Genomic DNA, 12,446 nt, shown 5'->3' on the forward strand with positions numbered 1-12,446 from the left:
CATTTGGTTCAATTGAATATTGGGGAATTGACATGGTTGTACTTCTGTAAACAAGAACAGGAAGGTCAAAGCAAAGCTGAATGGTTGTTGTACAAGCTGTGACAGTGACATTTTGAAACACCGGTTGATTGTATCATCTTTACTTTTACAGAGACAAAGAAATCCTGACCAATCATATGAAATCTGTTGAAGTTGTCCTTCACAAGGTAATCATTTTTAGTCACTATAAATATTTGTATTGTGTGTTCCTGCCAATAAAAAAAGGTTTTTAATTATATAAGCACCAATTATTTGTTTGTGTTCGCTATCACTGCCTGAAAATGAATAAATAGCATTATGGGGCATATTAATTTAGCAGTACTCTGCCATAAGGTGTATTCCGTTGCCGGAAGGTGTCTTATGGAATAGCCCTGCTTAGTAAATATGGGCCCATACATTTTGTGATTCAAGACATTGTAAAAAGCATGCCACCTCCCTGACATCATGGGATGCTCTCCCCTTACTTTGTCCTACCCCTATCATTTTATCCGTTATAAGCAGCCATCTAAGAAAACCGCACATGCAAATCTTTTTTTTGTTTACCTGTTGCCATGGAAAAACATAGAATATACGACCAGTTCAGAAACATATAATGTAGTACATACATAGTTTTGTCGGCCTTCCACAGTAACTTATTTTTAAAAACTTGAACCGGTGGTGCCAAAATGTAAACCATGACAGAAGAGAACATAATGGAGACCTCCATTTTTACTGCGATCCACATGTGTTGTATGGGTTTTTTTTCGCAGCAGCTATAGCCATTTAACGCAGTAGTCCTCTTGCGTCCATTTACTCTTGTTGCCCTTTCCAATGCAGTTTTTATTTTTAAAAACCAGTTTAACCTCGCACTGATTAGACCCAACAGCTGGAAACAGCGGTCTGAGTAGATTTTACTGGCTATGCATTTTAATTCAGGCTGTGCTGAAAAGCTGTGTAATTCAGCAGGTATAAAGGCGACACTGTGTTCATTTGCGTGTCATTACCCAGAATCCCTAGCTGCAGCGGAAGCACTGTACAGTACATGCAGAGAGAATGGAAAATAATTTAATGATAATTTAACGCAGAGTTAAATTCAGATAGGTGTTTAGGGAGGGGGACATTGTTACTTTAACATTAGTTCGGAAATACAACTTAGGGCCTCATGCAGTAAGCAGCGATAAGCCACTTATCGCCATAAAAAGCCTGCTATTCAGTGAGCCCCGATAAGTCGACGATAAGAGAGCTTTCGGCAAATTTTTGTTGCAGAAAAAAAAATCGGCAAACGCGCAGTGACAAGCCGCTTATCGTCAACTTGTCAAACTCGCGCTATTCTAGTAGCTACGATTAGCTTATCGAGGCTAATCGGCGCTCTAGAATGGAGATTTCCTCTCCTAATCGTCTCACCAGGAAAAGTTGGCAAGAAGGTGGTGAGAAGCTGCCGATAAGCAGCGAGACGGCACTTAGAAAAAGAATGCATTTTTACTGCATCTGATTCATGTCTGGAGACTCCGGAGTGGATACCCATTAATATCACCACCGGAGACCCCCGGCATGAATCAGATGCATAAAAAATGCAATTACAGGCAACTTCATTACCTTGCCATCTTCACGGCCAGAAGTTCCCTGTTACCCACGTCATAGTTCCTCTCGGCGGATGAGAATTTCTTGGAAAAATATGCACACGGATGTAACTTATCTTGGGGCGTGGGTCTCTGAGAAAGAACGGCTCCAGCACCGCAATCAGAAGCGTCGACCTCCAGGACGAAGGGAAGTTCAATGTTGGGATGACGGAGAATAGGTGCGGATATAAAAGCTTCCTTGAGTGTCTCGAAGGCGGAGATGGCCTCGGATGACCAAGCAGAAGGATCAGCTCCTTTTTTGGTGAGCGCAGTGAGGGGTGCCACAATAGTAGAAAAATGACGATAGTAATTAGCGAACCCTAAAAAACGTTGTATGGCCTTGAGATAATTGGGTTTTGGCCATTCAGTGACTGCTTGAAGTTTACCGGAGTCCATCATAAACCCCTCATCGGAAATTATGTACCCCAGGAACGGAGAAGAGCTGATGAAAGGTGCACAAATGGTGTACACGGACACGGGAAAGGACGTAGGAGGTGTGGCGTATATGGTCCTGGAGATCTTTGGAAAAAATCAGGATATCATCCAAGTATACTATAACAAAAATATTGAGTACCTTACGAAAGACGTCGTTGATGAAATCCTGGAAGACAGCGGGGCATTACATAAGCCGAAAGGCATTACAAGATACTCGTAGTGTCCACTACGCGTGTTAAAGGCCGTTTTCCATTCATCCCCCTTCCTGATGCGCACCAGGTTATAGGCACCACGTAGCTCCAACTTGGAAAAAATCTTGGCCCCCTGTAATTTATCGAACAGTTCGGTAATAAGGGGAAGGGGGTAATGATTTTTAATAGTTATGTGGTTCAAACCCCTGTAATCGATGCAAGGCCTCAACGACCCGTCCTTTTTCTTGACGAAGAAAAACCCAGCCCCTGCTGGGGAATTGGAGTGACGAATAAAGTCTTTCTTGAGATTCTCCTGGATATATTCATCCATAGCGTGATTCTGGTAACGACAAGGGGTAGGTCTTGGACTTGGGTAGGGAGTAACCTGGAACCAGATCGATCGGACAATCGTAAGTCCTGTGTGGCGGCAAAAGGTCTGACTGTACCTTATTGAAAACGTCCCGGAATTGATGGTAAACAGAAGGTAGAATAACTTCGGGAACAGAGGTATTGGCCAGCAGTTGATGAGTCTCGCCTGACCTCGGCCTCCAGGAGATGGGAGCCGATGAAGTCCAGTCAATGAGAGGATTGTTAAGCTGTAGCCAAGGAAGACCAAGGGTGATGGGTATCCCAGGAGCGTGAATGGCATCGAGAACTAAGATCTCCTTGTGCAGATGTGAGGACAGAAGCAAGGGGACCGTCTCTAGGGAGATGTGAGCCGGGGTAAGAGGACGTCCATCGATACCGACGAGTGCGATGGGAACCTTCCTCCTCACGAGCGGTATGCGGTTTAACCTGGCGAATTCAAGGTCCACGAAGTTTCCTCCAGCTCCTGAGTCAATGAAAGCGGCGGTAGAAGTCTGGAACTTATCGCCTGAAAGGGAGACTGGAAATGTAAGTTTCTTAGGGAGTTCACCTTTATGAAGGGGACGTGGAGACATTACACCCAGAGAGAGCCCCTCTGTACTCACTGGGTGTTCCCGTTTCCCGGACGCAGTGGACACTCCCGAATCAGATTCTCCATGGATCCGCAGTAGAAACACAATCCCCCGGCGTGGCGGAACTGCCGTATCGGTGTGCGGATGCGTTGTACCCCCAATTGCATTGGCTCTGGCAACTCCAGTGCAGGACGAAGAGGTGTGGTGGCACTTGGGGGAGCAGGAATGCTGCTGGGAGTACTAGAGAACGGAACTTGAAAGTTATGGAAGCGAGTGCGCTGACGCTCTGAGCGGCGTACCTGGATACGTTGATCCACTCGGACGGCCAAATCAATGAGGACCTCCAATTGATCCGGCCTGGATTGGCGAGAGTTCATCCTTGATGGGATCTGCCAGGCCTTGCCAGAATACGGAGACGAGAGCCTCTTGTCCCCAGTTAGTCTCGGCTGCTAGAGTCCGAAATTCCACAGCATATTGTGTCACCATTCGCCGTCCCTGAGTGATCTGGAGGAGAGAAACAGATGCCATCTCCCGACGAGCGGGGGAATCGAATACTTCTTGGAACTCGGCTTTAATTGCCGGGTAATCTTGGGTAAGGTCAGAACGTCGCTCCCAAACCGGGGAAGCCCAAGCCAGGGCGCTGCCAGTGAGGAGGTTATAAATGTAGGCTACCTTCTTGCGACCAGTAGAGATTGGGGGCCATTTCAAACTGCACCTCACACTGGTTTAGGAAACCCCTACATTCTTGCGGTTCACCTGCATAAGGCTTGGGGGGAGGAATCCTTACATCGGAGCTGCTAACTGCGCTTGCGGAGTGGGGGCTTACATCTGGCGAGGTCGCGGTCGGTACTTGGTCTGAGAGTACTGCGACCTGGCGTGTAAGTGCCACAATTTGATCCGCCATGGCCTGGTTTTGCTGAAGCAGATTGGAGAGAACTGTTGAAGTTCGGTCTGGTCTGCGTCTTGTGGGCTCGACATAATGTTACGCCGGTGCTGCCCGCAGACCAGACCCGTCCCCTTAGCTGAAGGGGGAAGTGGTAATACACGCACCCGCAGCAAAGGGAGCGTGTCCGGAGTGTGGTATAAAGTGTTGCCAGGCCAGGTGTAGTAAGGTAGATAATACTTGCCGGTACCGGTTGTAGAGATAGAGTGAAGAATGCCTTGCCGAGGTCAGGGAGTGGGGAGCGGAGATAGATCGTAGTTCAAGCCGTGTTCTAGGGGTTACCAGAGTGAGCGTTGTCCAAGGAGTGCCGAGATCGAGAGCCAGAGGGGGTAGTCGTACAAGGCACGTCAGAACCTGTGAAAACACTGAGAGCATCCAGAAGTACTTCTATACAGAGACTATGTCGAGCAAAGACTGAGAGCAGAGAGGAGCTAGATAAAGCAGGAAGGTCCAATTAGGAACGGAGGCGGGACAGGAAGAGCTACAGGGAGACACTGCAGATTGGTGCAGGCATAACAGGCCAGGTGAGTCTTGTTGGTAACCTGAGTATGCCCGTGTGGGGGCGGAGCCTGAGGTCCGGATGACGGAAGAAGAGTGTGCAGAATGAGCGCGCTCCGTAATGCGTGGACCGAGCCAGTGGATGGTGCAGGTGTGCGTGCGGGAGGGTGTGCGCGCGCCCGGCGCTGAGCAGAAGAATCGCCGAGGGGAGTGATCCCGCGACGGCGGCAGGGGCGGGGAGCCGCGGAGGCCGGTAAGGCAGGATTGTTTTGTTTGTCCAGGGAATCCCTGAGGGGAGAGGGTGCTCTGTGTGGGGAGCGCGGAGAACGCCGATTCCTGACAAGCTGCAATTGTATTTTGTGAATATTTAATTTTTTTAAACATAGGATTGAAACAGGGGGTCTCCGGAGCTGAACTGTATTCATTTCAGCTATGGGGACTCCCTTCTTACGGAGATGCAGACCTCCGTAGGGGTTGCCGCAGCCGCTCCATTCAGCAAGCAGGGTTTGAGTAATGGCGAAGTTTCAAAGCTCCTGTGTGCCAATAGGAAGCCAGGACATCATCAGCTTCAGCTTCCTAGTGGCCCACGTGACGCGGGAGCTTTAAACTTTCCTGAGATTATGGCACCCCCTTTGGAGGTCTCTATCTCGGGAAGCAGGGGGTCCTCAGAGTTGAAATGAATGGGGTCCAGCTCCGGAGACCCCCTGCTTCACAGAATAATTTAAAAAGTGCATGAATTGCTCCTTGAACAAATGTCATGAATTCAATTAGTTGTTGCTTTCATCAGAGATTAGTTGTGAGTTTAGACCGAACTGTGGCAACAGCTACACAGATTACCAAATTGCAATGATCAGAAGTCACATCTAGGGCTGTGTCAGCCTTGATTCTAATTGTAGCTGTTTTCAAGCTTTCCCAAAAACAATTTACACCAAGATTTCATAGAAAGGAACAAAAAACACATACCTTCAAGTTCACTGATTGGTCATACTGTATACACTAACTAAGAGTTAGTGGTGTACTTATTTGACGAATGCTTCAGATTTGCTGATGCCTAACGCTAATAACCGGAAGGATTTGATCTGAATGTCGTAATATCAGTGATCCAAAAAGTTTGCATTCAACAAATCTGACATTTACTTACCCATCAATCTTTTTATTTGATTGTGTCTTTACAGAGAAGATATGACAAAGTTAGAAAGGCGTCATGCCAATACTTAGTTGAAATGAACGCAGCCCGTACTGTACTGTAAGGCATTTCGTAATCCTGTCTAACCGAGTGGGTGGTCTTGGCTCAGTTCCTGGTAGACACTTAATTCACACCAAAATAAAATCACAATTCACACCCTAGTTAACAGCCTCGGCACACGGACCAGAATTGATGGAGTGTGGAAAGTAATCCGCCTACTCCCCTCTGCCCTTAGTATAGCCTCTCACACATACACCTAGAGTACTTTGCCTCTGCGGTTTGAAGACTGTTTTGTTTCCCACTTCTCTTTCATTCATTACCTGTTTGGTGGATGAAGGGAAAGTTTCAGCTTCTAGTGTTTCATTGTACAAACTAACAAATGTGTTATGCATATTCTCAGGAGCGCTCTTTAGCTGCTCTTCCTTACATTTGTCACACGTTTTCTCCAAGTTAGACATAACAGGAAAGCCCTTATTTGTTTGCTTAACTGCACCGGTGGAAAAATGTAGAATTGATGGCGTGTTCGAAATCGTATAATGTAGTACACAGCATGCTTTTTATTTGCACTTTTACTAATAACTTCCTTTTTGAAAATGTTAACCTCTTCTTCTCTAAAATACATTGCACTGAAGCTGGTCTGTAAATCAATGCAAGCTGTTGTGATGTTACTGCTCCCATCTGTAATTTTAGGTTAGTTACATTCGTGCAATTTTCTTACTAAGTGAGGGTTGTGTTTCCAGGCTCAAAAGCTGCACCAGTTTTGACACTGGAAAACTTTGAAACGCGACTCAACTCCCAGTTATAAAAGCTGCAATCCTGCTTTCTTTTTTTTTTTCTCAGTGTTTTAGGATTCAAGCAGAGGGTCTCAAGGGCTGAACCGCGTTAATTTAATCTCCGGGGATTACCTGCTTTCCAAGATACTTACTTCCATAGGGGGTGCCAGTAGAAGCTCTGGCTGGGCTATGTGCGGCTATAGAAATGGCAAATTTAAAGCTCCCGCGTCACGCGGGCCAATAGGAAACTAACATCATCCCTTGTGGCTTCCTATTGGTCCACGTGACCGGGACATTTAAACCTGCAGAGCTGCTACCAGAACCCCCTACAGAGGTAAGTATCTTAGGGTGCAGGGGGTCCCTGAAGCTGCAATTAACGTGGGCAATATACTGTATTGATATGATAATATTGTGGTATTGGGGGGGGGGGGAGGAATTATGTCTATATTGACATTTGATATTCCTGTGGTAGGGCTATCAGTCAACCGTGCAAATTATGTGAGAGCAAGAGAGAGATGTTCACAGGTATGTCTCCTCATTTGCATAAAAGCTTGTTGGAGAAGGGACTTGAGACAAAAATAGTCTCTCTTTCCCACTTTCCCTCTCTCTGTCTGTCTCTGTCTAATTTTTAGTCCTGCTATGGATCAGATGATTGTTATTATGTCCTGATATGTAAAACCATAGAATTGAAAGAGGGTGTACTTTCTTATTCACACAACTGTACATATAGCGCAGTATGTATTGTATAGACATGGCCTTTAGCACTCATGGGAAGAGAGTTCTCTCGTGTCAGTAGTGACTCATAAAACTTCGGTCTCGGTTTAGGCCATCGCTAAGTGTCCCGAACAGTTGCATAAATTTGTATTCATGCAACGTCTCTCTTTCGGTGTTATAAGATTACCTTTGAGTATGGCCACCTTCAGATCGTTCATCTTGTGGCCAGAGTCAGAGAAATGTTCGCCGACAGGACTGTCTCTTGTTCCCCGTTTGATGCTTTGGCGATGTAGATTCATTCTCTTGTTCAGCCCCTGTTCCGTTTCACCTATGTAATTAATGATTATATATACTGTGTGTATATATATATATATAAAATTATCAATCCTTCTTTTAAAGCCACTACAATTGAGAGTGAGGCATGCTGAGCAGTAGTAGGCCCTTTCTCTTTCAGTGTTTCCTTCTGATAGCATGTGGTAGACATTTTGAAGTGACTGTGTTTTGTCCTCGCACTTTGCCTGGTTGTCTCAGCTACTAAAGAGGTGTTAGCATAACTGGCTGGCTGATGACAACTCTCTATAGCGTTCTAGTGTGTCATCACTAATATTTTCCCAGGTCCATTATACAATGCCTTCAATGGGAGTTAAAAAACCTTGGAGGCTATTGCTTCATTTTAGATATACTTCACTGAGTAAGGCATACACAGTACAGTACATTTTACTATGTATTTTCTACTACTTTATTTTTAGAGGCATTCAAGCACACACCATTTCTTTATTCGTTGTAGATGCAGTCGTATGTGTTGGAGTTGCAATTAAGTGCACTTAGACATGTAACATCCTCTCTGCCTGTTTTAACAGTTGTCACCTAATTAAAGCAGGTGAACCCCATTAATTTCAGCTCCGGGGACCCACTCCGACATTCCATATTTAAATGCCTCACGCTGAACATTTAAAAATGGAGTAGCGGCTTGGAGCGGCTTGCAGGCGGTTCGGGACTCGAGGTGCCCGCGTGGGACATTAAAACAAGTTAATTATGGGGGCAGCGAAATGTCAAGCGGTGACCTGCCCCCGGTGACTTGTAGTGGTCGCGGAACCTGTCGCGGCCAACGGTCTTAGACCGATTTATACATGATTTCTTCACCCCCACTTAGTGGAACGGCACCTTTAACGCACAACTCCCTCCAAAACATCCCAAAAAGCAAATCAAATCTATAAGCACTTTTGCAAATATTCAGCATTTACTATGTCTTTGCATATGTCCTTATCATTTATATATTTAGCCCTTAATTAATAAGAATTTGCTGGTGCTAAATGAGTACAGGCACAATTAATCAATCAGAAGAAGATGGTACCGGGCGCTTCTAGTGCAGTGAAAGTGACAAGTGTCTACAAATGTGATTCACCCAAATACAAGTGAAATAAATCTAAAGTGACAATATCTACCACCACAATGTGAATAAATTGTGACTATAGTGAACAAATAAATATAATGCAGCAGCTCTACACCCTTAGAGTGGACTGCCCAGGTCCAAAATGTAATGTGTCGTCTTCCAGGTAAGGGGAGCGCTGCAGATCTCAGATGTGGTATGTGGAGAAGTAAGAAAAATATAATGGTGCAGACAATAAAGTCACACTCACATATTTCTTCTGAAAATAGAAGGCATATCAGAGACTCATCTCTCTCTCTGAAATGGAGCCCTTTGCAAGGAAGCTCTGACCGATGTCTGTATGTGGATGTTGGATTTTGAATGGTAAGCTGTGTGTGTGGTAATACGTTTTACCTCCCTCCCAGGGATAGGGATAAGAAAGAAAGAATGCACAATCCACTCACATTTTCAAATGTGTAATTTCAAATTTCATGATGATTCCAGAAGAAGCCATAGCGAAATGCGTAGAATCTGACACTTTGGGAACCACTGAGTGCTGACGCGGAGGGTCCTGGCAGATTGCAGAAGCCGAGCATCCTTAGTAGCTTCTTCCGCCCTTACTCGAGTCGTCACAGGAAGTGACGTCGGCGTGACGTACGCGGAAGCGCACGAGGCAGCAGTAGCAGATGGCGTACACCCCATGTGTACCAGCGGTTCTCTCCATTGTACGATTACACATTTGAAAATGTGAGTGGATAATAATTTGTTTTAATAGATGTAATAGACCTAATTTCTACATACTATATAATTGTGCGTTCTTTCTTTCTTTCTTATCTTTATCCCTGAGAGGGAGGTAATAGGTATTACCACACACAGCTTACCGTTCAAGATCCAACATCCACATACAGCCATCGGTCAGAGACTCCTTGCAAAGGGCTCCTATCAGAGAGAGATCAGTCTCTGATATGCCTTCTATTTTCAGAAGAAATATGTGAGTGGGACTGACACATTATTGTTTTGGATACACCTTGACTTTATTGTCTGCACCATTATATTTTTCTTCTCCACATATCACATCTGAGATCTGCAGCGCTCCCCTTACCTGGAAGACGACACAATGAATCAATGCCTTAAGCATCCTTTCTCTGCCTGAAGAGTGTTAAGATTGTGCACTTATTTAGCTATTGACTCTTTTAAAGTATGTAAGAGCAAACGGGTATTTGACCTGAAGTTGATGCTCGTCCACTTCATATTACTGTAGGTAGATTTGCATTAAATTTGCTCTCTTGCCTTACTAAGAACGGTCATTGGAAACGGTCATTGGAGCAGTTAGCAGATGAATAACATATTGAAGTATTATAATAGAATGTCTGTTAACCTCTTCAGAAATGAAGATCAGATGTAAGACACTCAAATAACAAACGGTCAAACTCTCTAAAATCAACTACTGCTGCTATTGACTTTCATAAAACATTAAAATAAATTCTATTTGATTTGTTCATGCTGTAACAGCAAAAAATACTATCGAAAGAATGAACTGACATGTTAAAATATTGCATAAGCAACAAAGTGGTTATTTTAAAGTCTCCATCTTTAATTGCTGCAGCTAAACATGAAGCTGGGCATGTCTGAGCATAATCACTTATTAACTCTAACTGTCCATGAAATGTCTGTAAATTGAATGTATAACCTCTGTTCAGTTAATTCACCTTATGTTACCACTTACCGTTCCTTTATAGATTGTAAGCTCCTTGAGGTAGAATCCTTCTTACCTACTGTAGCAATGTATGTTAATGTTTGTTATTTTAAGTTTTTTGTTCTCCAACCATATTGTACTGCACTATGTTGGCACGTTATAAATAAATGATAATAATAAATAATAATAGGACAGTGAAATATGTTGAGCGGGTTTTTTTTCTTCCTTTCTCTGGGAGGGTTCATCTCAAACACAAGGTTAGTGAAATCAGGTCATAGGGGACATATTATGTTGCACTTCCCACCGCACAGCATTGGCATGGTGGTTAGTGACTGTAAAGAAAAGTCCTGGATCAAATTAACTTCCCCCTCCAGCAGACCGTAGATGATGTTTGTGTGGTAGTGTAGTGTTTACAAGCCCACATTATGCATGACTTCTACTGAGGCATTGGTGTTGACAGTTGCTCCTTCATTTGAATCTTGCAAACAGCGTAGAGCGGGTTTTGAAAACAAAACAAAGCAATCAAAAACTTCAAACCAAATAACCATTTACAGAAGGTAACAGTTTAAGGCATTGGTCGAAGTACACAAAGTACAACTACTTTTATTTTAACATCTAAACTTCCCATTCTTTTTGCAGTATGGTCAATGGATTTTTAATGGCTATCGCCTTGTCTGTTTGCGTAACATAGACGTAGCAGACGTTATTACGCTTGTTAATGCAATGTGTTAACTCTGGCTAGCTATTTAACAGTAGTGCTAGTGAAAACCATGGAGAGAACATGTGATATTTACGGTGTTATTTTGTAACCTAACTCTGTGCCCAGGACATACTTGAAAACGAGAGGTACAGCTGAACCCCGTTATAACACGGCCCTTTGGGTCCACGGAATGAGACCGCGTTATAACCGGTAACGCGTAAATTTTGCCGCGCAAGGACTTACCGGCATCTACATTTCTTTCCTCTCTGCGGCTCTGGGTGCTCTCCCCTGCCTTAGATAGGAGAGAAATGCAGATGCCGGTAAGTCCTCGCCCGGCGAAAGGAGGTGTTTTTAAATCGGGAGCCATGTTTAGACCACATTATAAGCGAATCTGCATTTTTAGCGGATCGCGCTATAACAGGGTTGAGCTGTAACTCTCAATGTATTACTTCCTGGTAAAACATGTTATAAATAAATACACTTAAAAGAAAAGCGCAATTCCAATAGGGCAGTAAGCTTTATAGAAAAATGATTTAAAGAATGATGTCACTGTACACTCACAAGCATACAGTAGATAACAGAATAACATCTGCTACATCTGTAATTGTAGCACAGGTATTTTAAAAGAGTTTTGTCATAATGTTTAAAAGGATGTCCTCTTGTAGCACATATATTACATTTTTATGGCACTTCAACCACTGTCAACAATCTACCTAACTAGCCTTTGAAGTTTGCATTTTGTACAGCTGACCTTGATTTTTTTATATTCTAGCACTCCATAAACATCTTTTGTTTTAGGCTTTTGGGAAATATACAAAAAATATCTTTAGTTTGTAGGCCTCCGTGGAATGTAGAACAAATATGCCTGTCTGCCCATCACAGAGCTGCAAGTGTCCCTTTCTTGTAATTGTACAGTATGATTTATACATGTAACGTTGGCAAAAAAGAGCACTGATTAGTTCATCATTAGTAAAAGATGTTTTCTAAACTTTTTGGGGGGGAAAGTGCACTGCTTAGCACAGGGGTTCTCAACTCCAGTCCTCAAGCCCCCCGAACAGGTCAGGTTTTCAGGATATCCCAGTTTTAGCACAGGTGGCTCAACCAGTCCCTGCTTCATCACAAGCTCTGATTGAATCACCTGCGCTGAAGCAGGGACTGATTGAGCCACCTGTGCTGAAGCTGGGATATTCTGAAAACTTTAAGAGCAACTGTGTAGAACCGTAGCACAACCAGAACTGGTAGAAAAATAACGATCAAAAGGGCAACTCCCATAAAAAAAGAATTTATTAGCTGGTGGATGCTGACGGGTAAGAAAAACGTACCTACACGTTTCGCGCTCAAGTGCTGGTTATGCTCCGTTTCTACA

General features: G+C 44.0%; 1 protein-coding gene across 11 annotated transcripts in view; it reads left to right on the plus strand.

Moving 5' to 3' along the window:
* CCDC171 (coiled-coil domain containing 171) overlaps window positions 1-12,446 on the plus strand; it is a 279,688-nt gene that overhangs the window by 170,396 nt on the left and 96,846 nt on the right. For all 11 annotated transcript variants that reach the window (XM_075594761.1, XM_075594743.1, XM_075594738.1 and 8 more), the window contains one exon: window positions 152-206. In XM_075594761.1, coding sequence (XP_075450876.1) covers window positions 152-206 — 55 coding nt within the window. The remainder of the gene's footprint in view (window positions 1-151; window positions 207-12,446) is intronic.

Source organism: Ascaphus truei, chromosome 1 (genome assembly GCF_040206685.1).
Source record: "Ascaphus truei isolate aAscTru1 chromosome 1, aAscTru1.hap1, whole genome shotgun sequence".
NCBI lineage: Eukaryota > Metazoa > Chordata > Amphibia > Anura > Ascaphidae > Ascaphus > Ascaphus truei.